General features: G+C 36.6%; 1 protein-coding gene across 13 annotated transcripts in view; it reads left to right on the top strand.

Moving 5' to 3' along the window:
- The window catches only part of Psd3 (pleckstrin and Sec7 domain containing 3), a 515401-nt gene that overhangs the window by 422343 nt on the left and 65341 nt on the right, over positions 1 to 27717 (top strand). For all 13 annotated transcript variants that reach the window (XM_076914230.1, XM_076914229.1, XM_076914231.1 and 10 more), the window contains 2 exons: positions 829 to 872; positions 25979 to 26172. In XM_076914230.1, the coding sequence (XP_076770345.1) occupies positions 829 to 872; positions 25979 to 26172 (238 nt within the window). The remainder of the gene's footprint in view (positions 1 to 828; positions 873 to 25978; positions 26173 to 27717) is intronic.

Genomic DNA, 27717 nt, shown 5'->3' with positions numbered 1-27717 from the left:
TTTTTTCTGTATTATTTTCTGCCATGATTTTGCATATTAGAAATATATTTGTCTTTTCTTTAGTCTTATTCTAAAGTAAAGCATTTTCCTGGTTAGGTGCTATAGATGAGCAAATTGACCACAAGGAATTTATATGGAATACTGGTTCTCGGAGGGTCAGGGAAGCTGTCTTAGCTAATACGATTATGTCTCTGTTTCAACTAAGCCCTTAGGAAGCTTTCTGTCTCTTTTATCATATAATACATATATATTGAGGTAGCACTCACTGAACTGTGGAAAGAATTGACTTTAGAATAAAAAAACAAGAAACAGAGAGTCAGTTACAGTAGAAACTGACACAATTCCAGGATCCATTTCCGTATCTGGTTTAAGGCCCTCTTCCATGGGTCTCTTCAGGAAGCACAAGCTTAGGCACATTTCTTTCTCTATTGAAAATTATGATTGACCTTACATCCTGATTAATGAATCTGTTAGACCATGTTTTAAATGAATGAAATAGAATACTCTGCTTAAGTTCAATCATAGCCTGATTCCACTGAGCAAACTATACAGTACAGTGTGTTATTTATAAAAGACTGTTTTTACTTAATGCATGTTTCTTTGTTCCCTAAAAGGCTCATTTACCTCCCGAGTGAATTCTTCAGCTTCTAGAGTCATGCAGCCTGACCCAAAGCCCCCAGGCCACTCCAGTTAATAAAGTCTGTGATTGTACAGGCCAGAGGAAGTTGCTCAAACATTTACTGAAGCCTTTGACTTTGCTCCTCTATTCAATTCAGCATATAGAACAGAATAAAAAGAATAATTTGATCTTCTTTCCTCTGTTTACAGGCTCTGTACAACTCAATCAAGAATGAGAAGCTTGAATGGGCAGTGTGAGTATGCTAGATATCAGTTTTTTAATGATGTGGTTTTCTCTTGCCATTTTCTCTATGCCTTAGAGGTGATTTTACAGAGTTAAATATGCATAAGCAGTTCTTATTTCATGTCAGTTGTCTTAGCTGCTTTGTGCGAAACCCCAGCCAACCCTGAGAAATCTTGATTATTTGTGGTGGGGAAAGGGTTACTCAGCATTCTACTTCTGCTCAGGTTGCTATATCCATAAGCAATTAACCACCCTATAATGAATCCGTTGAAAATGGCATCCTGAAAAACAAACAAACAAACAAACAGACTGACAAAACTGTGTTTATTCCAAAACCTAACTTACGTAGTATGCATAGCATCTACTCATTTGAATTTTCCTCTTTTCATTATCATAGATGGTTTCTTATTATACCAGCCATCCTGTGGTATGAGTCCATATTAATGGAAAGAGAAAAAAGGTATTATATGTAGATAAGCTTGAGAAATAATATACTAAGTTAAAACAGGCAGTTGCTTTAAAGTTAAAGTTTTATAGTATATTCAGTGCTATTACATATTGAGTCTCTAATACAAACATAATTCCTTGAATCTGCTTAACAGCAAAATGTACTGTTTGAGGGTGTATGCTTTAAGAAGTACTGTTTAGATAAACTCTACTTAACTTTATATAAAACAACAATACTTTCTTAAGTTTTCACTAATACACAATTAAAGTTTAAAAAAAGAAAATACTAAGTTTGCTGGTGAGATGGGTTAGCTGGTTAATGTACTGTTGGAAAGCCTGATGACCTGAGTTTGGTCCCAGGACCCACATGGTGAGAGAGAACCAACTTCTACTAGTTGTCCTCTGAGCTCCACATGCACCACAACAGGCTGGTGGCCATGCACCTTACCCTAGGGTAGTGTCTCCTCACACATACTCAGTTCTTCACGTTGATACCACTTGAATTACTCCACTCATTTCCAGGCCCTACATTATTAATCTAAGGGAAAGAGTATATTTAGGAGTTTAGTATTTGCAAGTGGAATGAATCACTTATATGTCTATGTTTGTATACGATGAAGTTCATTTAAAAGCAACATATCATTTCAAGAATTACTTTATAACATTCTTAACAATCATGGCTAAGGGCACCCACTACTCTTTCAGAAAACCAATTACAGTTCCCAGCATGGACATGGTAGTTCACAAATATAGCTCTAGTTCCAGCAGATTCTATACCCTCTTCTGAACCCCAGAGGCACCAGACATCCAACTTAGGAACTCAGATTACAGGGTCTAATCTGAGCATGAGTTTTCTTCTTCTGTAGACTAAGTTAATATCAGCGATTGTGTCTCAGGTGACTTTTGGGAGGACCCAGGAGTACTCTGTAGCACTAACCATAAAACAAATTATCTTTCAGTTGACACCTGATTCTGTAGCTGACAAAACTCAGGTTCTAGTTTTTTCTCGCCCTCACTTTCCTCTCTTTTTAATTTATCATCCACGTGCTTGTGTATATACTGCTGGTTTGTGTTTTACAAAGGATAAAAGTAAGGTACTGTGGCCATTGACTATGTTTTAATCTTCTATAAACCAAAGAAGTTGGATAGGCTCATCATAGGTACCGTTCCAGATCCAGCATCCTGTTTGTGAATTTTACTTTTGTCAGTGTCTCCTGGGCCAATCTCCTGAGTAAAGAACAGTATGCTGTTGTATAGAGTGGATATAAAACAAAAAGGGGAAAGTAATGGGCACGGATAAAGCAATGCAGAGAAAGACTGGGTGTCTACTTTAGTTTGCTTTCCCTTGCTGTGATAAAACCCCACAAGCAAAATCATTTTGAGCTGGAAGGCTTTGTTTCAGTTTATGGTTTATAGCACTTCTAAACATCAACTGAAACTATCTATAGAGCAAACTTCAGAAAACAATTCTGTGCCTCAGCTTTATGAGCCTCTAGGCCACACTATGTTTCCTTAACAAATGTGTCATCCCACACGTGTGGCTGCACCCCGGTGCCCTGCCAACTCTCCCTGCTCTTCCTAAGCCTGACACTGCAGATTGTCTTGTAAGAGCATCTTTCTTATTCATTCATTTCCTAACTTTACCTGCCATTTCTATATAAACTTCCTCTCAATCTAACTGCGGCTTTGTCTGCTCTTGTAAATTTCAGTTACCTTTACATTGTGCTGCAGGAATGTGGGTCAGCAATTGCATGCAGCATCTCTATCCAGCCTTTAGAATATACTCATTACTGTTGTGGACACTAGTAATTTCCTGCTTGCCTGCGCTTTAGCCTCTGCATCACCTTTGACTCCAGCCACAACTTCTGTAGACTTGGCCGTAAGCGATATCCTTTCCTCTAGCTATGCTGCCGCCACTCCATACTTCCCGAAGCACACATCCTGTGTGCCTCCTCACCAAGTGTGTGTGTGTGTGTGTGTGTGTGTGTGTGTGTGTGTGTATGCATGCACGCATGCATGTGTGTGCCAGTCTCTTGCTTATTTCTTCTGTATTAACCTGATTGATGCATTTTATGCTGTGAAACCTTAAATATGCCCTCCACATTCTGCCTGTCACATATATATTACACACTTTTGTCACATATTCCTCCTCTCAACTCAACACAGTTACTAGTGCATGACCCATGGCTTTCTGACATTCTCTCCATTCTCTGCTTGCAGTCTTGCCCCAAATCCATTACAGGTCAGCTTATATGACACCCTGACCTCGGCAATCAGAAAACAATATACATTTTACATTGTCGAATAGCACTGTTAGTTTATACTTTCCATTACAGCTGTTTGCCATAAAGTTACATTAGACTCCAGGTTCCTTGAGGAAATGATACATGTCTGATTTCTCCATGTATCCCCTCCTTTGCTTACTGCGATATCTACTTGTAGTGAAGATGCCATAGAAGGCTATAGGAAAGGATTGTTATGTAGATCAGTGGGAGAGCATGTGCTTGTCATGTTCAAAACATCAGGATCAATACCTAACACCAGGAGGAGGACATGAGAAGGGAAAACCCAAAAGCAATGCTATAGTATGAATTAAAATGATAAACAGGTAACTGCATTCTTGAAAGATGATCCTGTGTATATATAGTTCAGAACATAACTATGGAAAAGATGCTGCCTTCCCAGAATTTATAAGATAATGTATACTTGAATGGGAATTTTATTGTTGATTTTAGAGCCTTAGAAGAAGCAGATATATAGAATTAGGGATCACTGTAATAACTAAAAGAATATCTGCTGTTTAATATGACTTTTCTCTAACCACATTTTATGGAGGAATGGAATTCCAAAAAGGTATCTGAGGGATCCCTCTCCCTGGGATTTTTGAGTGAGGGAAAATGAAAATGAGAGCCAAGTAGCAAAAAAGCACATCCATGATTATTTTTAAAAATATGATTAGAGTTTCACTAAATATTTTTTCTGTTTTTTAAGTGTACAGTACAAAATACAGATGTGACTACAGTGCACATCTGTTCATAATAAGAACTAAGTGTGAAAGGAGGAGAAGTGGCCACAAGAATGGATGAATGAATATAAAAATCATAGTTAAGCAGGCAAAGTTGTCTGCCTCCTGGAAGAGCTCTGACACCTCTGACAGAAAAACCACCATTTCTCTGTCTGCATTGCTTTACTCGGTTGCTCATTATTCATAACACGTCTAACTTGTTGAGTTGCTCTGTCCTATGTAGTGTGCTGCAAGTTCAGAAAGAACAAAAGTTTTTATACCACTGAGGCATTCCTTAGCTTTACGGCAGTTCATAGTTCGAGTTTACAAAAACCAGAGGAGAGACAAGATACATAGGATGGCATTTATAACTATTCTAGCCTTCTTTAAAATAGAGTCACATGAAGATCTTCAGGGACTGCAGCTAACAGCATGGTAAAGTAATACAGTACTGTCACTCAGGAGACAAACCAGTGAATTCAATGCTCTCACCTCGGTGACTGTTGTTATAACTATGTGGCATCCATGTTTAGGAATTACAGTCTTCCTGAGAATGTATGTGGCATCCATGTTTAGGAATTACAGTCTTCCTGAGAATGTATGTGGCATCCATGTTTAGGAATTACAGTCTTCCTGAGAATGTATGTACCTGGTGTCACTTCATGAAGTCACACTGGAGCCCATCTTCATACTGAACTTTTGGGTTATCTCATTCCTACTTCTGTTTGCAGTGCTCTGCTCTTGTTTCTCATTCAAACCTGACTTTACCTTTTATAACTGTGTCGTGGGATGGTCTTTGCTACTTCTTGTTACCTACCAACTCATTTAGGATGAGACCATTTAGAAACCTTTGTTATCTTTCCTTCTAAATGAAACTGTTTCTTGACTGCCTTCAAATAGTTAATTATCCTTTCTTGTTATGTGGTATAGTGACACACTGGACTCTTCTTTTCCCTCTTCATGTCTTAGACTAGCCCTGTCCATTTGAAAGCATGGTTGCAAAGAGCCATGAGGAGACTTCCATTTCTTTCTTGTGAACTTTAATTGTAGATGTTTTTTCTTGGTATCATTGTTGCTAAGAGACTGATTTGCTGGCATTAGAATGTGCAAAAAACTACTAAGTCTTTGCTTCTTTGCTGATGTGTCTACTATGTGTGTATGTATGTTTATGTGTATATGTGTGACGGTGTATATGTGTGTGGTGTGAGTATCTAAGTGTATATGGTGTGGTATGAGTGTGCATGTGCGTGTATGTGTGTGAGTGTATATGTGTATATGGTGTGAGTATCTATATTATGGGGGGGATGAGTGTGTGGTGTATGTGTGTGTATGTGTTTGGTGTGTGAATCTCTGTGTATTTGTATATGAGTATATACAGTTGTGTGTGGTATGTCAGTGTGTGTATGTGTTCAGTGTGTGTATGGTGTGTCTGTACCTATGTACACGCATGCTCAGAGGAGGGAACTGCCTGCCCTCCTGTCTATAAATCTTCTCTGAGAGTTACAGAGGATGCCTGAGGGCTGGAGAGGACATGGAACAGCTCATTGCGTGTCCGTGTGGCTCAGTCCTCTAGTTCTGTGTCTAGCCCAAGGGTCTGCTCTAAATCCATTATTGCTTCCACTTTTCTCTGTGGCCCCTTAATGATTTTTTCTAAGAAATTACTCCTGGGAGCTTTTTTATTCTTTTTTTTTTTTTTTAATGTCATTTTCACATTTTACTTAACTCGGTATTGAGTATAATTTTCAGTAATAATACAAAACAATGAAAATGTAGTCTCAGTTGTTCTGTGCAAAATAGCTGTCCTCAAAGAACAAGTCATTTTGCTTTCACCCAAGACGACTTTCTTTTAAGATTCAGACTTAGATGTGCCACCTTTACTTATGAAGATATTTCTTTCCTTCCATTTAGGTTTTCTTTTTATAATTTTTTCCTTATTCTTCTCCCTATGAGCTTTTCCTCCTCCGACATCGGAATCATGTAGTAATAAAAATTGAAATTATTTCATCTGCCTTTGGATTTAAAGTCACGTTCTAAAGTCATGTGTGATGCCTCATAAACAAATTTTATAGGTGTTGGTCCATCCTATTGAAGAAAATCCAAGTTTCAACATCTGAGAGTCCTCACAGTATTTCAGTACACTGAACAATTTCTTTTTCATTCGTAATCTTTTTAAAAAAAAAAAAACAATTTTAATTTTATGATGGTCTCTGTTTGGATATGGACCATATTTTCAAGTTCGCCATTATTCATAGATATAAATACATATATTCATGAGAAATATTTTAATGGCAATGACAAATACTAAACATATATAAGTTTCAGATTATCATGTTTTCAGAAAAACATTGGCGTGTCTTGCAAATCAACCAAGCTATTTGTAAATCAGGAGGCCATGAATTCCAGTAACCTAGTACAATCAGCATGATGTCTCTTCCTCCTTCTGGACCCGTTTCTCTCTTTTCTTCCCTCCCTTCATCCTCCCTTCTGTCTTCCTGTAACATTCACCCCTTCTTTTCTTCTCTCTTTCTCTCTTTCATTTACTCTAATGTCTTTTTCCTTGGAGAGCCCTCCATTTTGTCACTGGCTCATAAACTCTAACCTGTGTCCACTCAAAACTGTGGAGTTCATTACATACATTTAGACACACATGGTAAATATACACATTACTAAGATACTAGGAGAAAATGCATTGACATAATCAGGCCTTTTGACAGTAACTAGTTTAACAGAACCAATGTAAAAGAAATAGGGTGCTATAATTTGCTCGGTCTGAAAGCAGTCAACTATCGTGTAGTGAAATAGTATTTCTAAAACAATGACTGGGATAAGGGTCTATGTCTAGATGAAATTAAAGGAGCAACTTAGCAAAAAAAAAAAAACCCATGTTTCAGAAAGTAATTGCTTTATTATGTATTTTTACAATTGTGGATTTTGTTTTTAACAACGCAAATTAAAAAATGTGGCAACTACAAAACAACAGAATGATTTTTTAAAATAAATAACAATAACAACAATAATAATACCAACAACCGGAACTTCATGTAGCCCAGCTGAATTTTGCTTGGTTTTGTAGCTGACTGTAACCTTGAACTTTTGATCATTCAGTCTAAATCTGGAGTGTTGGAATTGTAGACATGCCCTACCACACTGAGTTTCATCTAGCTGGTGATCAAATTGAGGTTGTCATGCATGCTTGGCAAACACTCTACCAAGTGAGTCAGGTCTCCAGTCCTTTCTTAGAATATCTTTACACTACGATGGTTCTTTCCATGAGGAAGATAAAGCACACTAGTACTCTGTGTCATTACTCTCTTGGCTTCTATTCGCATTCCTACCTTGTAGGTATTGTGTAATGTGTCACTGTTGGTAAACTACTGGTTCTTCTGTGAGAGGAACTGTGCTCACCACAGCTGTAGAGGATGTGGATAGGGTTTGCAGACGGGGTATTGCTGCTAGGGATACATCTGAACAAGATCCAGTGGCATACATGTGTGGACATCTCTGAGCAAGGTCCAGTGGCATACATGTGTGGACATCTCTGAGCAAGATACAGTGGCACACATGTGTGGAAATCTCTGAGCAAGGTACAGTGGCACACATGTGTGGAAATCTCACGAGGAATCACATTATTGTCTATACTTGAGAGCAGATAAGGTGAATATAAATTGACATTGACAATAATCAAATATAAATTTATTAGAAATTGACATTTAACATAAGATTTTTGAGCTTAAAAAACATATCATCTGGAAATCCGTTATCTAAAATTGATCCTGAATATGCATCAAGCCCTTGGTATTTTATGAAAGCAAAACTTCAAGAAAGATAATTTGAGAAAATTCCCTCAGACAACTCTATAAAATGTCATTTTATTAACCAAGGTCATAGTCCACATGTACATTTAATCTAGAACTGTTGCTTTTTTCTTCTCAATAAAAAAAAAAAAAATGTCTTTTCTTAATTCGTGTAATTGAGGCATATAGGACTGGAGTAATTTGCCACCAAATTCTACACTTTCAAGTGGCAGATTCAGAAAGAACAGGGGAGAAGGCACATATGGTTTGTCTTAAAAGCTGTCTCTGACTGATGGGATTAAGGTGGATCCTTGGTGTCTAAGGATTTCACTGAGAAGACAGATATAGCATAGGCAAACCTGGTCTTGAAAGAAAAGTTATTTTTACTCCATGTCTTCAGTTGGGAATATGCAGAATCATCTGGTTGGTGAGTAGATGAAATGTAACTATAGTGTTGCTACCCTACTTGTCCTCAAGCAATCTTGGAGTCACTGAGGCAGGAAGAATTCTGGAGGCTGGACTTGAAGAAGTGTTTTTCTAATTCGGTGGCCATTTAGGATTTGATCTCTATAGCATTTGCTAAACTATTGCTTTTTAGAAAAGAATAATACAAAAAGAAGTACAATCAGCATGGTTTCTAAGTGTCCTACAGTATGCATACATTGGCCAATTATAGGCCCTGAACATGTTAGATAATATTTGTTTGGATTTTATCTTTTATCTAACTCAACATCTTAATATTCACACTTATATGTCTTTTCAAAAAGTGAGAAAATATTAGCCACATTAATAAGGCTTCTTATTATGGAAGTTGCTTCCATAATAAGGAAGGAAGTTGCTTCTCTATTAAAAATTCCTAATAGGTTTTTAGAAGTCTCCTGTCAGGTTTTACCTCAGTATATTTCCAAAAATATAAAGAAACATACACCAGTTATAACACTCTAAGTTTAGAAAATTGAGCACTACAGTTGTTAAAAATAGATTTTTATTTAGAGAGTGAAGCTATGAGCCACATCTTCACATCTGGCAGCATTCTTATTAATATTAAGGGCTACCCCACAGAGCTCAATGCTTTAACTAACAGCACAGCCGCACTTTTACATTTAAACATTTATGCCAACACAAGCTATTTTTAGAAAATAAAATACAATGTGTTCCATACTTGCAGTAGTGTTTTGAAGTTTATCTGCAGGCTTTGTTTCTATTTTTGGTAGTGATGAGGACAGATCCATTTTATGCTCCTCCTACCTTATGGCATAGTAATTTAGAACAATGGAGAGCTCACCATAAGTCATCGGCATTTACTAAGTTCATCTTCAGTTTGTTTTCCAGCTACCATCTGATTTAATGTATCTCAGTACCTAAGTTACCAATCGCCTCTGTTCAGCCGCACTGACCTGTTGTTTTCAAGTGTTTGGTTGATTAGCTTATAGACTTCATGTAAGCACAGCGCCATAGTTTCCTGTAGAAATGAACTAGAAGATCTAACAACTCTGTTACCTCATTTCTGTCACTCCTAAACTAGTCCTCGTGCTAAGAAGCCAGCTTATCACATGTGCATTTTTCCCTCCTTTTATGACTGTATAGTGCTCTGTAAACAACTGTGCTGGGCTTTATATTACAATAAATTGTTATGTGTTAGGCATCCCTCGAGGCATCGCCATCAATGTGATGCTCCCATCATCTTTAGTTATTGATTTGATTTTGATATCTGTTAAGCTGGCACTGAGTATGTATGTGCTCTGAGAGACATATCCAGGCATTTCCTCCATGGAGGAGAACAAGAGTTTGGCTACCTGCTATCTGCTGTGTTCTGTATGTATTCATATAGGTGATGGCTGAGTTAGGGACATCCTCTTGGAGCCCTGTGGACTCCCTTTCTGTGAATTTGCCTTTGTTTTCGATGAAATGAAAACATCTACCTTGTAGAGCAGTTCTGAGATGCAGCTGCTGAATTGTGGTGATCACAGCTGTGACTGGAGATTCGGGGTGGGGGTTGGGATCCCATCTCCTTCTTTATCATTTCTGCTAGAGGAGTCCGTACACTGAGCTAACAGCTGAGGCTATTGAGTTTTGCTCAAGCTTACCTGATATAGGGGAAGAAAAATGTGCACGTTCCCAAGATGGATTCTCTGTTCACCCATAGGGTAAAGTGTGAAAACAGAGAGCACACAAGAACCTGGCACTTCATAAGCACAGACTCACCAATAGCTTGAGATGGAATTCTGAAATTCTAGAAGACTCCCTAAGATACACACACACTTCATCTCACTACATTACTCTGGTTTATTTAATATTCTTTCTTTTGCCCATAATACATTTCTAGCTATAAGGAAGAGAGTAGAAAGCATACTAAAACATAGAAACACAATTTGAAGAAACAGAGAAAGCATCTGAATCAGAGTGGGATATTGCAAGAAAGTTGAATTGGTCAGAACCAGAACTTAAAACAACTCTGATTAAGATGCTGAGAAGGCCAGTGGGTAAACAGCATGTGTGAACAGGTGGGAGATGTTAGAGAGATGGGAACTCTAAGAACAAAACAGTGAGACTACATAAATAAGACTAACAGGCATGGCGGGTGTTTGGACCCATTAGTGGTGTAGACCTGTGTGAGAACAGACTGTAAATCCGAGGATATATCAGAAAGAACTTCTGAATGGAAAAGGGGGTGAGGTCCAGATTTAGAAAAAGAAGAGTAACTGAGCACTCAACTCCAGGATATGTAAGATACTGAGAAGTAGACAACTACAGACAGCCTGTGGAAAAGAAGCAAGAGAGAATGGAAAAGAGATGATGAATCAGTAATGACTGAGAATTTCCTGCCAGTGTCAAATGGCAAACCACAGATCCAGATAGCTCAGAAAACACGATGTAGAGTTAGGGGAGGAGGGAGAACCCTACAGTTTGGCGTATCATTTCAAGAAAACCTACTCAGTTCCCTCAAAGAAACCCATTTTAAATGTAAATACATACATAAGCTGAAGTAACCAGATGAAGGAAGACAGACTGTGCTTACTGGTGCTGAGGAAAAGGGCCAAGGTAGCTACATTAGTTCAGCCAGAGAAGATTTAAGAGCAGGAAAACATTTACGATTGAAGAAGACCATTTGATGATGATAATAGAGGAATCTAGTCTCTAAGAAACCACGTGTGCATCTAACAGTAATGTCACCTTGCCAAGAGAATGTCAAAAGCTGATAGATTCTAAACCTTATACATGAAATTAGTAGATCCAGTATGCAAAAACGTAAAAGCCAAACACTGTTCAGTTCCATCAATAAATCAGATATAGTTGATATCTATGGGTGACTTCATACAGTGACAACAGAATTATTAACCAAAGTTGGTCCCACTCTCAGCCACAATAAAGTCTGCCTCAACGTTGCTTTAAATTAGAAAACTTACACTACTTGCCCTCAGATGAGAATGGAGTTAAATTAGAAATCAACAATAAAATTATAAATCCCCTCAGAACATAGAGATTGAGCAACATGCATTTAAATAGTCCCTGAGTACAGTAACTCTGAAGAGAAATTTGAATGGTTTTAATCTAAAGGAAAATGAAAATGGTAACGTGTGTACCATTGCGGTGAAAGCGGTGTCCAGGGACTTACGTATGGAGTAGAGGAAGAAGGGGATTGCAAGTCAAGAACTTACATTTCTACATCAGGAAACTAGGGGGGAAGGATTAACTAAACCCCAAAATAAATAGAAAAGGAAAAGAAGCTAGGGCAAAAATTAATGAAATTGAGAGCAGGTAATTAAGAGAGTTAACAAAAAGACATTTTTAGAAAAAGATTGATGAACTAGATGAGGTCTAGTCAGTGTTAACTAAAATAAAAAAAAATGAAGGCTTAAATTAAAATTACTAATTTTAGAGCTGAAAGAGGAAATATAATTTCAAACCTATTACACTTAGAAGGTTATAAAGAGATATTACAAACAGCTCTGTGCCCAGATACACAGGTTTGATAGAAACAAATTCTTTAAATGGCAACCAAAATTAATAGGCTAATATTAATCAAACTGTTGAATCAGCAATTTATTATCTTCTTGATCAGTACCACACCTAGATGGTGTTACAGGTAAATTCTGTCATTTATTGAACAAATTTTTAAGTTCTTTATAATCTCTCCAAGAATATAGAAGCAAACAGAGCACCAATATACATCCTTACATGCTGCAAGTATAACCACTAACCTAGAGAAGATCATTAAAATACAGACCAATGTATCATAAGCACAGCATCAGAACCCTCAGTATTCACAAATCAAACTGAAAGATGTCTAAAAAGAATATAAATCACAATCATGTTAGATTCACTTTAAATATGCAGCAAAGTTTGTTCAACATCTCAAAATTCATGTGTTGCATCAAATGACTAGTTGAGAAAAACAAAAATTGGGCTTGGCAGTTTATGCCAGCAATTCCAGCACTTAGGAAGCAGAGGCAGAAGGATTAGGAAGGAGTTTAAGGCTGTCCTTGGCTACATAGCCAGTTCAGTGCCAGCACTGACCTACACTAACACAGTCTTATCAGTAGAAATTGACTAAGCAGGGCAAAAGTTAATACCGAAATATGATTTTAAATAAACACAGAAAACTGGAAATAGGAATGTTCTCAGCGTGATATAGTTAGTATCGTGATGAGTTTACCTGTTTCAATCCAGAAAAGGGAGGAAATAAAGCCATTTCATCTCACCAATGCCTGTCAGTATCATAGTGGAAGTCTACCTAACGCAGTATGACGAACAATGGGAAAAGGTGTTGGTGTGCAGGTCTAGAAAAACTGTTTATGACAGCGTGATTGCCTATGCAGAAAATCCGAAAGAATTGATGAGGGCAATTGACATCTGTTCAAAATGAATAAAAACAGCCCTGAAGTGCTATTTAAGAATAATGCAAATACAGGCAGATGATCATTTAATGGTTTCTACCATCCATCTTTAATAATAATAATAATAATAATAATAATAATAATAATAAATGTAGAGATGTGATGGGTGAACGGACAAGCCTCCAGCAGAAAATCCAGAAAGTTCTCAAAGTATTGCTGCCAAAAGCACCTCTGGCCTCCAGTCACAGCATCACACATCAAAGTACACCATGCTTAAGATCAAAAGACAGCCACCACCAGATGGCCCCAGCCTGAATCTGGGAGCAGGTGGAAACTTTTCCCCAAGGGCCTGACAAGGCCATCCATTAACCTTCGCAGCACTAAAAGAGCTGGTTTTTCAGGTTGTCATATTCTAGAACCTCCATTATTGGTATTTTGTTATAAGTTTTCCTAGTAGAGCATCTTTTAGTTTTTAATACTCAAATATCAGAATGGATATCCTACTCTAAGTCCTATAACATATCGTTAAAATGTCAAATTGTAAATTATAAAATTATCATAACCAAATGAAATCTCATTTATCATTTATTTTAATATCCAGATTATTGCTCTAATATGTAATCATTATAAATTATTATTGTGATTCCTTTTGCATTGAGTTTTTAAAAATTATACCAAAATTTCAAGTTGGGCTTGCCATAGTGCAGATCCTTTGTAGAGATGCATAGCTACTGGCAATGGCATTGAATACAGGAGCACTTTAAACTTCTTTTGGCTGATGTTAGAAAATTCGTATTTGCATTCCGTAATGTTCAGTACAATCTTCCAAGCAAGATGGTGGGTGGTGAAGGCCTCCGGTGACTACACATGCAGTCGTGACCACATCCATCATGTGTGCAGTCATGATGAAAAGTGTGCTCACAGTAATAAAGGAAGTTGATAGGATGTGGGCCCGTGAAGAGCTGTTACAGCGTGCAAGCGTTTGTTACAATCATCCTCCTTGTTTTGTGGTATGGAGGCAATATTTTAAGTATCATGTGGTAGTTATCTGTGTATTTATGTGCCTTTATTCTGCATTAGGAAACTATTTGAGGTTTGTATATAATTTCCTATATCAGCCTTTTTTCCTCTTTGATTCAAGAACCTAGACCCTCACTAGCATCATGTGACCCAACATCTGATTTTTAGGAAAGGATGCTTGTGTTAAACAGGGCTTGTCTTTGGTACCAACTACTGTACGTTGCTTTTCACATTGGGTTCATGTTTACCAAATCCTAGGGACTGTTTGTACTGCCTCCGGGCTCTTAAAAATTGTAGCTCAATATTCATTTTTTTTTAAAAAAATTCTTCATCTTCCACTTGAAAATATAAACCATTTTTATAATAAATCCTTAGATATTTACTTCTCAACATAAGCATTATTGATTTATAACTTAGAGTAAAGTATTTCTTTATACTGCTATCTCATTATTCTCACGGTAATCCAGGGTTAGTAATTGGGCAAATAAAGCAAAACATTTGTCATTTGCTCTTGTCTTTTTGAATGAATAAGAATTCTCATAAAATTGGAGAATCACCCAAAAATACTAAAATCAAACAAAATTCTGAGGCCAGCTCCTATAATTATACATAAGAAATGGTGCCTAAAATATGTTTATATAAATTTTCATATTCTGTAATAAATATAGGTAGAGTTTAAAAGTCTATACACTGAGATTTTACTAGTTTATTGCTTTGAAGAAATATATTAATCTTCCTTTAAAAACAGTTTGGAAACAGAAGCTATAATAGTTTTTTTAGATCTTGATGCTTAAAGCAGTACAGTGTAGAACTTCTGGGTTAAGCACTGTTTTTGTCACTGTTATTTTCCTTTGTTTCCCTGGTGACATTTCTAGCCTCCATGGCTCCCACACACATTCAAGAGCATCATTTATTCTCAAATACTGAGGGAAATATAAAGTTATTTTTCCCCATGGTTTCATTATATAGTCCTGGCTGGTTTGCAGCTCGCTATGTAGGCCAGACAAGTCCCAAACTTGGGGTGATCCTTCTACTTCTGCCTCCCAAGTGCTGAGATTATAGGTGAATAACACCATACCTGGTATAAATATGTCTTAAATAATGGTCCATTGATTGTTGTTTGACCTGTTTCCTTTTACTGTGATCAGTGTGTAATGCCATTTTACAGGAGATTTTCTTCAAAACATAAAATTTACTATATTTTTGCTCTCCAGTTATTTATAAAGAAATCAAAATTGTTTTCTGAAATAAATGTGTTTCAGATGCTTTCTCTTTTAAATAAAGGTATCAAGAGTGCAAATTTTCTGTGGCTAGGGTAGAGAAGTGATGAAAGTTAAGTACCTAATTTTCATAAACTATAGAGAGGTCAAACTGGTGTGTTGGCTTCCAGATGAATACATTTCATGTTGTTCAAGTCAGAGTTAGTTGCATTATTATGAAATTATATCTACAACACAAACTACAATAATCTTCTATATGCAAGATTAGAATGTCAACTTTGAACTTACTCTTTTCAATGCAAAGGATTATCTTTGATTAATCCTTTACTCTGAGTAAACTGTAACATTGCTGAGTCTTTATTTTATGTGACAAATAACCGTATTTATTTACTTATGTATTTCTACGTAGTTTTTTACACGTACATTATAGACATGTTTATTCTAGCTAATATGCCTGTCAGGTGACCAACTCTTTATGGTGAGCTTATAAACTCTTGCAATTCTGAAATACGTAGGCATTATGGCTCACTGAGGTCACCTGCTGTGTAGTAGGTCACTAAGGTATCCGGCCTGGCTGAATCTTTGTAACCGATGACCACATCTCTCTCTCCTCCATTACCACTCTCTGATAACTACTTCTATACTAGCTTTCCTATAGGATCATTTCTTTAGATTGCAGGAAGTCATAATCTGCCCTTCTGTACTTAAGTTATTTCACTTAGTGTAATTTGTCAACATTGTCATGAGTGACAGAAATTCCTTATTAACAGTGTACATACAACATTCTATTATATAGAACATATATACTGGGTCTCATTTGAGAAACACTGCTTCCCTCCTTCATTCAGCTATCATTTTGCAGTTCAGACCCTGGGTACTTTGGACCATCTCAGATGATTTGGAAACATTGTTGACATAGTCCAAGATCTGTTTATTTACTCTGGTAATCCTTTGCTCTGTGGATTGACTGAATCCTGTTTATCTGGATTTGTTCCTGCTGCCTATGCTTTTGGGGTCCCACCTAAAAAAAATCACTGTCCCGACTGATGTTGTGAAGCTCACATCATGTGCCACATTTTATTTATGCTTACGTCTTTCATCCATTTGAGTTGGCTGAGTTTTGTTTTGTTTTGTATCTTCTGACATAAGGTCTGGTTTTATCCTTTGTAAAAGAATAGTCAAGTTTCCAGACACCATTTCTTATGAGGCTATTTGTTAGTATAAGTTCTTGGAGATTTTATCAAAATCAACTGACTATTATACATAGATTATTTCTAGCTTTCCACGCTATTCCATAAGTTGATGTCTGTCTGGTTTTATTACTAGTAACATCTGGTTTGATTATACTAATATAGTTGGCCTATATCCATATTCATGAATTGACAAACTAGTGACATTTTTAAAGAACTATTTTATTAGGTATGTGCTTATCTTCGTTTTTCTTGCCAATGTTTCCTACGTATTACATTATAACAACTGTTTAAACACAGCATGTACATTCTGTGATTCAACATGTAGGTTATGTGCAAAGAAAACCTCATTTTATGTATAGGCCTTAAGTACCCATGAGAAGTTTTGAACTCAGTTTTCCACAGATCCTAAGGAAACACTGTGTTTCCAAGTGAGGATGTGTGATGCCTACTGCTTTTTTCTTTTTTGGTCTGGTTTGCTTAGAGTTCAGAGTCATTTCTGCTTCCACAGAAAATTTTGGCTTCTTACTATCTACTTCTCTGTGAAATGTCACTGGAAGATAGATTGGGATTATAGTGGCTCTGTAGCTTTCGTTAGGTGATATGATTATTTTAATAAATGTATCTGCCCAATCCATGAACATGGAATCTTTTAGTTGTCTATTTATCCTTTCATTTCTTTCATCAGTGTTTTATACTTTTCAGTGTTCACATCTTTTACTTTCTTCTTGGTAACACTCCTGTTATTTTTATTTGGGAGGAAGGTGGGCTTCTTTGTAAACAGGATTGTTTGTTTACCAGTTTCTCTAGTCCGTTGTTTTATAGAAATACTTATTTTCGTGTCCTTACTTTCTAAGCTATAACGCTACTTAATTTGAAAGTTGTAAGATGTGTTTATTTCATTGATTCTTAGTTCATTTTCTTTGATGGTATGGTGTCCTTAGAAATTTCCTTTGTAAGACCACCTCTCAGCACCGAGAGACATAGTTGTGCTACTTGATTTCCTGTATGCATGCCTTTGTTTTATTAACCTAGTTGCCCTGGTTAGAGCTTCCAGCAGTATGTTGAAGGGATGAGTGTTGGCATCTTGGTCCTGTCCTTGATCTAGCATGGGACTTTCATCTTCCCCCTCTGATTATGGCATTTGCTTTGAGTCAGATTATCTGTCTGAAAGATAGTGGTTGCCTTCTAGATACTTCTAATCAACAGAAGGTTTATAATACTGTTCTTCTATAAAAGTTTTATGATGTTGTCTAAAACACTTTTCAGTATAAAACATGTATACTAAATATATATAGTTTCTAAACATAGAAACTAGACAATGCCTAGATGCCTTTTTATAAGTGAATATATAAGCTTGTTGTTATACCCATAAAATTAAACAGTGCCCCCATAATAATAAAGACAAAGCTAATGATTGCCATGGGGGATGTTAAGTATATTTTGCAAATAAAAAGAAGTCATTTACATAGCATTCTGGCAAAGGCAAAATTATAGGCAGAAAAGATACATTAGTTGCTAGGTATTAGATGCAATTTTAAAGAAGGCTGTAAATATCCATGTGACCACTCTGAAAGGAGCATGTTAAAAAAAGAAAACGTTAATTCACCACAATAATAATTGTCATTGGAACATCCATTTATGAATGTTAATATAAGTCAAAGACAAACAAGTGCAGGATATTAGTTAACAATCTCTACTAAAATACTTACAAAAATGTAGCTTTGATAGATCAGTGAGAGACAGTACATTATTATCATGATTAAGTACTCCCATGACCAATAGAACCTCTACCCCTGGATCGGATGAGCTGAGAAAGGGTACGTGACCTGAATTGTAATTTCCCACCCTGAACCTCAACTTAAGTGCAATGGGAAAACAACTGACAAATCTAAACTAAAAATAATTTTCAGGATAAGTAACCAGCATTCTTTAAAGTGTGAAGGTCATGAGGGAGCAGGGAAGGCTGAGAAATTGTTACATACTGGGAGAGACTAAGGAGACATGACAGTGATGACAATGACTAAATCTATTTCGGGATCTGGGATACAATTCTGGAACAAAATGTAGATTCATAAAAACTGCTGGTGAAACCTGGTGAAGGCTGGTGGAAATGTCTCTTTAATCCATAATATTTTACCAATGTTAATTTTTTAGTTTAGAAAATGTCACTATGGTTATATAAGATGCTAGCAAGAGAAGCTGGACATATGGAAACTCGATATACTGTCTTTACAAGTCTAAAATTATTCCAAAATAAATGTAAAATATGGATGCTTAAGAGTTTCAATTTTTCCTTCATTTATCTTTCAGTTACATACAAGATATCATTGGTGGACGGGCTGTTTTTCTTTATCTTTTTCATTAACTACATTTAAAAGTAATTTTTTATTTATTTAAAATATGTTTTGGTGGTGGTTGTTTCGGTTAAAATTTTAATAAAAGAGCCAATAGTTACATTTAATAAAGAAACAGCGTAAGATGAAAGAAATGAAAACAAAATTATACAGATCTTTTATGTGCTGTTTAGTTTTCTAGCTATGTGTCAGGTCCTGTGAGTAGCTGTCACCTGCCCTTCTTACTTGTTTAATAACTGAATAATGACCATCTGATCTTTTGGCCTCTTCATGCTTAGGGTGTGTCATGATATCAGATTTAAAGTTGTGTTCAGTAGTCGGGTGCAGAGATATAGAAAGCACGGGAGAGCAAATAAGAGCTCCACAGTGGCTAATGTGCTGAACCATGTCTTTGCGGTAGTTGGCGAAGTAGCACCTCTTAAGACTCAGAAGCACTGTGGAGACACTGCACTGACTGGCAGCTGTATTGGGGGTTTAGACGTTAGTAGGGAGCCTGTTTGCTTGGTAGTAAAGCTCACTACTGCTCACTGGGATCCATTTATAGGTATCTGTTGTCCTATATATACCTGTTGTTGTGCCAGGACCTCTATAAAAGTACAATGTATAATCTTTGCCGGCATCTTTGCTGTTTGAAAGATAACCAAGAAGCCATCATAGCAGGAGAGTGCAGAGCTGTAATGATTCTTATATCTTCATTATCTCTTAATTACTAAGTCTGTGGGGTTGGGTATTTATTTATTTGAACTCACGGAGTCTGTTCCCTTATCTGCAATTTAAAATGCTAATATTGTTCTTACATAATTGCTAAGATCATTAATATTTGGCACATAGGAGACTGTCACTAATTGCTGGCTGTTATTATAGTACTTTTATTTAATGAAAAATCAGAATAAGTGTATTTTATTATTTTTTAAATTTTTTCTTTTATTCAAAATAGATCGTTCTCATATACCTTGAATATGGTTTCCCCTCCCTTGGCTCTCCTGCTTCCTCCCTACTTCCCTCCCATTTAAATCCAGCTTCTTCCTGTGTCTAATTAGAAAATGAGCAGGCTTATTCTAAGGAATAATAATGTTAAAATGTAATAGGATAAAACAAAAACTAACGCATTGGAATTGGACAAAACAAACAGAAGGAAAAGATCCCAAGAGAAGGCAAAAGAAACAGAGAGAGACCCATTTGTCTGCATGCCTGAGACTCCCTTAAAAACACTGAACTGGAAGCCATAATATATATATGCAAAGGACCTGAAAGGTATAAAGAGGGAAGAAAAAAATATATAAATAAAATAAAAATTAGAAGTAAGATAAAATTTTAAAAATAATAATAAAAAGAAAAGCCCTGAAACATCCTTGCGAAGCTGGACCCTCAAGGGTTCTGTTGAGTTCGTTTTCTGTTGGCCATCCACTCACTGCCCGACATGCAGCCTACCCTGAAGAGTAGTTTGTTTCCCCAGCGAGGCTCTCTTGCATGACACTAAATTTCTATTTGCAAGTGGTTATTAATTTAAGATTGCTTCTGGATTAGGGATGGGGACATGTGTCCTCTTCTCCTTTCTGGTCTAGTCCCCAAGCTAGTGCAGACCCAAGCAGGCCCTATTCATGCTGCCTCGGTTTCTGTGAGTTCAAATGAGTGTCTATCATGTTGGTTTCGGGGTGCTTGTTTTAATAGTGTCCCCTATCCTACTTGTCTTATACGTTTATTCTGCTTCCTCTTCCACAGGCTTCCCTGAGACCCTAAGTGGAGGGAGGGATTTGATGGAGGCATCCCTTTTAGGGCCAAGCATTCCAAGGTCTCTCACTGTGCACAGTGTCTGGCTGTGGGTCTCTTCATCTGTTCCCATCTGCTGGAGGACAAAGTTTCTGTGATGACTGAGCAAGGCACTGATAATAAGTATAGTAGAATGTCATTAGGAGTTGTTTTATTGCCTCTTAGAAGAAAGGAGGAGGAAGAGAAGGAGGAAGAGGAGGAGGAGGAGGAGGAGGAGGAGGAGGAGGAGGAGGAGGAGGAGGAGGAGGAGGAGGAGGAGGAGGATGGAGAGGAGGAGGAATATAGGATGAATATTTGATTTTACCTTTGGTCCCAGGGCTATGTATAGTCCCAAGTTCTTGGTCACACAAACTAGGTTGAGTATGGATTTCATCTCATGAAATGTGCCTTCAGTCAAATCAGATATTGATTGTTTTTTTCCCAGTAGCTTTATGTTATCACTGCATCATATTTTGCAGGCATTATAGAACAAAAGGATTTCTGGCTAGGTGGTTGTGTATGGTTCTTCTTTGGTAGCCTCTAGAGTTTCTCCGTGTGCCAAAGATGCTGGCATGAAGGCTTTATGTCAACAACAACTATAGTCTGTGTTCAGTGACTTGTGTGTTCATTGTTCCCAGTAATGAGGTCTTGTATTCAGTTTGGGGGTTCCTATGGGACCCCTTTGACAACAAGTTAATTAGATATAACCCAGTCCTGATAGTGGAAGCATCTTTTGATGAAAAGAAATGGCCAGTTTGGGTTCTATCTCCCTCATTGTTTGGTGATATCATTTAGATTGCCTTCATATATGTATATATTTTAAGAAGCTGTTTCTAACTCAGCTTTCCATAATACTCCTTTAATGATCCTTAATTTATCTCTCTCACTCCATATTCCCTCCCTCCTCTCCCTTACCTCTCCACCTCTCCACCTCTCCATTTGGTCTTCCTATTCCAGTCTTTAGCCCGTCCATCCATAGCTACCTATTTATTGTATTTCCCTCTCCTCTCCTAGGGAGATCTAGCCATCCCCATCTCTACTCCCAGCTCTGTACTTCTTTTCTCCATACGTAATTTCTGTGCTTCTATGGATTGTAGCTTAGTTATCATGATTTAACATCTAATATCAATATAAAAATGAATACATACCATATTTGTTGTCATCTTCCTTTTCTTCCTCCTCTCCTCTTCCTCCTCCTCCTTCCTCCTCCTCTTCCTCTTCTTCCTCTTTCTCTTCCTCCTTCTCCTCCTCCTCCTTCTTCTCCTCATTCTATTCCCACTCCTCCTCTGTGTCCTCCTCCTCTTTATTAGTTCTATCCATTCACCTACAAATTTCACAGTGAGTTTCTTTAAACAGCTGAATAATACTCCATTGCATAAATGTACACATTTTCTTTATCCATTCTTCTGTTGTGGAACATTCAGGTTGTTTTCAGTTTCTGGCTATTGTGAATAGAGCAGTGATGAACATGGTTGAGCAAGTACAGCTGAAGTAATACGAAGCATCCCTGAGAGTATGCCCATGAGTGCTATGAGTGATATAGCTGGATCTTGGTAGATCGATTTCCATCCTCCTGAAGAACCACCATGCTGATTTTTCCATTAGCTGTAAACATGTGTGCTCCCACCAGCAATGGAAAAGTATTTCTCTTAATCCATATTCTTGCCAGCATGTCACTTGTTTGGTATATCTTAGACATTGTAACAAATGAAACATGAAATCTTAGATTAGCTTTAATTTGCTTTTCCTTGTTGATAAGGATATTGAACATTTGTAAAGTTATCCTCAGTCATTTGATTTTCTTCTTATAAGAATTCACTGTTTAAATATATACTCCATTTTTAAATTGGATTATTTGAATTTTTGGTGCCTAGTGTTTTTGTAGTTCTTTATATATTTTGGATATTAGACCTCTGTTGAATTTGTTCTTGGTAAAAATCTGTGCCCACTCTGAAGACTGCTAGTTTGTATAAAAAATTATGTCATTTGCCATACAGAAACCTTTTCAGTTTCATGAGATCCCAGTTATGTGTTGATCTTAGTGCCTATGCTAATGTTGTTCTGTTCAGAAAGTCTTTCATTGTTCCAATAGATGTTCTATTATTCTCTCTTCTGTCAGATACAGGATATCTAATTTTATGTTGTAATCTTTGATCCATTTGGAGTTATTTTGTGCAAGCTGATTAGTATGAACAAGATTTGAATTCTTCCAAATCTAGTTAACCCATTTGACTACCACCATTTATTGAAGATGCTTTTTTCCTGGTGTGTATTTCTGTCTACTTTATCAAAATTCTGGTGTCCGTGCATATGTGGATTTATGTTTGGATCTTTAATTTCCAGCCAATATCATGCTGTTTTTTGTCACTATATTAATGCACTATAGCTCTCAATGTGAGGTTGGCAATGGTGATGCCTCCAGCACTTCTTTTATTATTTTGTTTCGTTTCAGCTATCCAGAACGTTTTGTATTTCCATATAAAAATGAAAATTCACCTTTCAGGATCTGTAAAGAACTGTGCAGGAACTTTGATGGGGACTGAATTCAATGTGTAGGTTGTTTTTGGTAGGGTGTGCCATTTTTACCATATGAATCCTTCTGACCCATGAGCATGGGAGAGCTCTCCCATCTTCTGATATCTTCTTCAATTTCTTTCTTCAGTGACTTGAAAGTTTTATCATACAAATGTTTCACTTGCTTGGTTAGAATTACCCCCAAGGTGTTTTATATTATTTGAGGCTATTTTGAAAGGGGATATTCCCTTGATTTCTTTTGCAATTTGTCATTTGTATACAGAGGGCTACTAATTTTTAGTTCATATATGTATATATGTATATATATATATAATCAATATTATATAATCAATCATATCATCTGCAAATAAAAATAATTTGACTTTTGATTTCTAATTTGTATCCCCTTGATTTCTTTCGGTTGTCTTACTGCTTTAGCTAAGACTTAAGTACTATGCTGAATAGGTAAGGAGAGAGTGGAAAACCTTGTTTTGTTCCTCATGTTAGTTGAATTGCATTGAATTTCTCTCCATTTAAGTTGTTTTTGTCTATATGGCCCCTGTAAATTGCCCTTATTATCCTTTGTATCCCTAATCTCCCCAAGATTTTATCATGAAGTGTGTTGCATTATGTTAAAGGCCTTTTCTGTATCTAATGAGTTGATCTGATCATGTGGCTTTTGCCTTCATTTGTTTATATGTTGGGTCACATTGATTGATTTACACGTCGAACCATCCCTGCATCTTTGGGATGCAGCCTACTTGATCATGGTGAATAATCTTTATTATGTGTTCTTACATTCTACATTTTGTTGGTAACTTACGTGTTTATATTAGGTCTTTGTGTGGTTTTGATATCAGTATAACTGTAGCCTCATAAAACGAATTGGGCAATGTTTCTTCTGTTCCTATTTTGTGGGATAATTTGAGGAATATTGTCATTAATTCTTTCTTGAAAGTAGAATTCTGTGCTACAACCAGGTAGCCCTGATAGTTTGTTTCTGTGGAGTTTGTTGTTGTTTATTTTGTTTTTTGTTGGGAGACTTTTGATTACTGCTTCTATTTTACTAGGGGTTATAGGTCTCTTTAAATTGCTTAGCTGATCCTGATTTAACTTAGTAATTGATATGTGTCAAAAAATATCAATTTCTTTTATATTTTCCAATTTGGTGGAGTACAGGATTTTAAAATATGTCCTTCTGATTCCCTAGATTTAATCTGAGTCTGTTGTTTTACACCTCCACCTTTCATTTCTAAGTTTGTTAATTAGGATATTTTCTCCATACATTTTAGTTAACTTGGATAAGGGTTTGTCAGACTTACTGACTTTCTCAAAGAACCAACTCTTTGTTACATTGGGTTTATTTTGGAGTGTTTGTTTGTTTCTATTTTATTGATTTCAGCCCTGTGTTTAGTGTTGCTGTCTTACACTTTTGGGTATTTTTTTTTCTTTTAGCCTTCAAGTGTGCTATTAAATGACTAGTATGAAATCTCTGCACTATTTATGTGTGCAGTTGATGCTATGAACTTGCCTCTTAAAACTGCCTTTATTGTTTCCCAAAAGTTGGGATATGTTGTATATTCATTTTGATTCAATTCTAGAAAGTTTATTTCTTTTTTAATTTCTGTCTTGACAGGTGTTTAGTTTCCATGATGAATCTGTAAGCTTTCTGTTGCTTCTGCTGCTACTGATATCAAGCTTTAATCTGTTGTGGTCAGATAGGATGCAGAGTATTATTTCAATTTTCTTACATATGTTAAGCTTTGCTTTGTGTCTAAGTATATGGCCAACTTGGAAAGAGGTCCATGCAATGCGGAGAAGTTTTTGGTTTTTCTGTTTTTTGTGTTTTTGGGTTCCTTGGGGGGAGGGAATGTTCTGTAAATATCTGTTACTGTTAAATCCATTTGGTTTATGATATCATTTAGCTTCAGGATTTGTCTGTTGAGTTTTTGTGTGGCTGACTTGTTTGTTTGTTTGTTTGTTTGTTTGTTTGTTTGTTTTTGTAAGAGTCACATATTAAAGTCTCCCACTATTAGTGTGTGAGGTTCAGAATGTGATTTAAGCAGCAGTAGTGTTCCTTTTACAAACTTGGGTGTCCTTATGCTTGGGTGTAGATATTAAGAATTGCAATGTCCTCTTGGTGATTTTTTTTTCCTTTGATGAGTATGTAATATCTTTCCCCATCACTTTTGATTCATTTGGTTTGAAGCCTACTTTGTCAGATATTAAAATGACTACACCAGCTTGCTTTCATTTGGTAAATGTAATTTTGATGTTGAGAGGTATCAGTGGACGATGTTTGTTGAATACTGTTCTTTTGTTGTTGATGTTGAGGTAGTGGGATGTGTGTGTACGTGTGTGTTTCATCGTTTGATTTGCTAGCCTGTGACAATTAGCTGTATATGTAAATAGACATTTCTTAAATTTGGTTTTATCATAGAAAGTTTTATTTTTCTCATCTATTCTTACTGAAAATTTTGCTGATTGAATATAATAGTCTGGGCTGACAGCTGAGATGTCTGAGATTCTGTAGAACATCTGTCTAGGCCCTTCTGGCTTTAAAAAAATCTCTGTTGAGTTGCCAAGTGTTATTCTAATAGGTCTCTGTTCATATATTACTTGAGCTTCTTCCCTTGCAGCTTTTAATATTCTTTTTTCTGTACATTTACTGGTTTGATTATTATATACCTGGAGGACTTTCTTTTCTAGTTCAGTCTATTTGGTGTTCTATATGCTTCTTGTACCTTTGGGCTACTTCTCCTTTTGGTTAGGAAAATTTTCTTTTGTGTTCATTTTTGTTGTTGTTGTTGTTAAAAATATTCTCTATGTCTTTGACCTGTGTCTCCTTTCCTGATAGTCATGGTGGTTCTTATGAACAGTGATGGACTTTTAGAAAACAGAAGAGTCTATGACACTAAATAACTTTGTTCATTCAAAGTTATGGTAAGTCCTCATCTCAGTCTTTATCTTTTTTCTCTTACAGAGATGATGAAGAGAAAAAAAAATCTCCCTCAGAAGGTACTGATGAGAAGGCTAATGGAACACACCCAAAGACTATCAGTCGTATTGGGAGTACAACTAACCCATTTTTGGACATTCCTCATGACCCAAATGCTGCTGTATACAAAAGTGGATTTTTGGCTCGCAAAATCCATGCGGATATGGATGGAAAGAAGAGTAAGCATTGCCATTTTCTGTTTCATTTAATTCATTTTTAGGCTCAAATTTTAAAGAAAGTTCATCCAAAATAAAACTAATGATAAAGAAAAATTGTGTTTATCTAAAGAAGTATTCTTGAAATAAGAGAATGCACCCAGTCTTAAATCTAGAGACTCACTTTTGTGCCCTATCTTTTCAAAGTCATTTCAGAACTCTAGAAATGGAAAAGCACTCACAGATCATTCATTTTTTTCAGCTCCAATTCATTTGTATATCCATGGACTCAATAGACAATACTGATTAACACTATGTAGCATCGAAAGGATGGGCACAGAACCTGTCTTCATGGATTTACCTTTTGGTTGAGTTTATAACACATAGACTAAGCAGGGACATAGAGTCCCAAAGACACAGAGCAAAGAATTTTGTATCCAAAGACTATGTGGAATGGTGGGACTTTGTTAAGGGGAAAAGGTGAAATGCTGGGGTGGAGTTGTGTAATTTGTATTGGAAGCTGAAGGAATCAAATTTAAATGGCTTCCAAGTTCTCTGTGTATCATAAAATGTAATTTTCACTTAAGTGCTGTTTGAAATTTGAAAAGAAGGAAATTTGTTCACATACTTAGAGTAATATTTGGAGGGAGTGAATAAACAGTTTATGTATCTGAATAGGCTAAGATTCAAACTCAAAATTAGTAGACTTTACCTCTGGGATGTTCCTGCCTTCCTACAACACAAACATGGAGTGAGGAAGTGGGCAGTTTTGTGTCTGTGACTGGGCACTTTACCCATGGTATTACCATGATCATTTGCATTGTGGTCAATAAACGCTCTGTGGTGTAGTGGCTTTGATACTGGCTTATATTGCTCAGTGGATTTTTTGATGTCTCAATGGTCTAGGAGCACCTTCCCTACATTTCCTGTGAACGTCATAAACTAGCCTGACAGACTTTTTTTTTTTTTGACACTATTGTGTTTGGCCCATTTAGGACAAGTAACATCAATTAAAACTAACTTGGGAAAAAAAGAATCTAGTGAAGAAGAAAGATTCCTACCAGTCCACACTTTTCATTTACCCCTTTGTAGCTTTGTGTGTTACCTGTATTTTTTTCAAATTGTCTTTATATGCAGCTAGGTACATGACTCTTAGCTAGATGCATAAAAGCCAGTGTCGGCAGTAAAGAGCTTTCTGTTAATTTAGTTAATTTAGTATGTTCTGGGGCAGGACTCGGTTTACCTAACTGACTCACAGCATGGACGTGGTTGCAATAGTAAGAAGACAGATTTCAAAGAGTATGGTACAGGTCTCAGAAGAGGAGTTGTTGGCAGTCATCTAGAGCTATCCATGTCTTCATTTTAGAACGCACATTCATCCTTTTCCATTCACCAAATGCGAGTAACCCAGTAGTTATGCAAACCTGGTTTAAATTCCATTGACAGCCAAAGATACACTCCTTTCTCTGCAGCTTGGCATGTTCATCTTCAGCTTTCATCTTCCAGGTACAGGTATAGGCATAGCCATTTTCTCTAGTCAGGGTAGTTGTATGGTTTCAGTCCATGAGC

This window comes from Arvicanthis niloticus, chromosome 16, assembly GCF_011762505.2.
Source record: "Arvicanthis niloticus isolate mArvNil1 chromosome 16, mArvNil1.pat.X, whole genome shotgun sequence".
NCBI lineage: Eukaryota > Metazoa > Chordata > Mammalia > Rodentia > Muridae > Arvicanthis > Arvicanthis niloticus.
The sequence above is the reverse complement of the archived record's forward strand: the minus strand, read 5'-3'. Positions and strand labels throughout refer to the sequence as shown.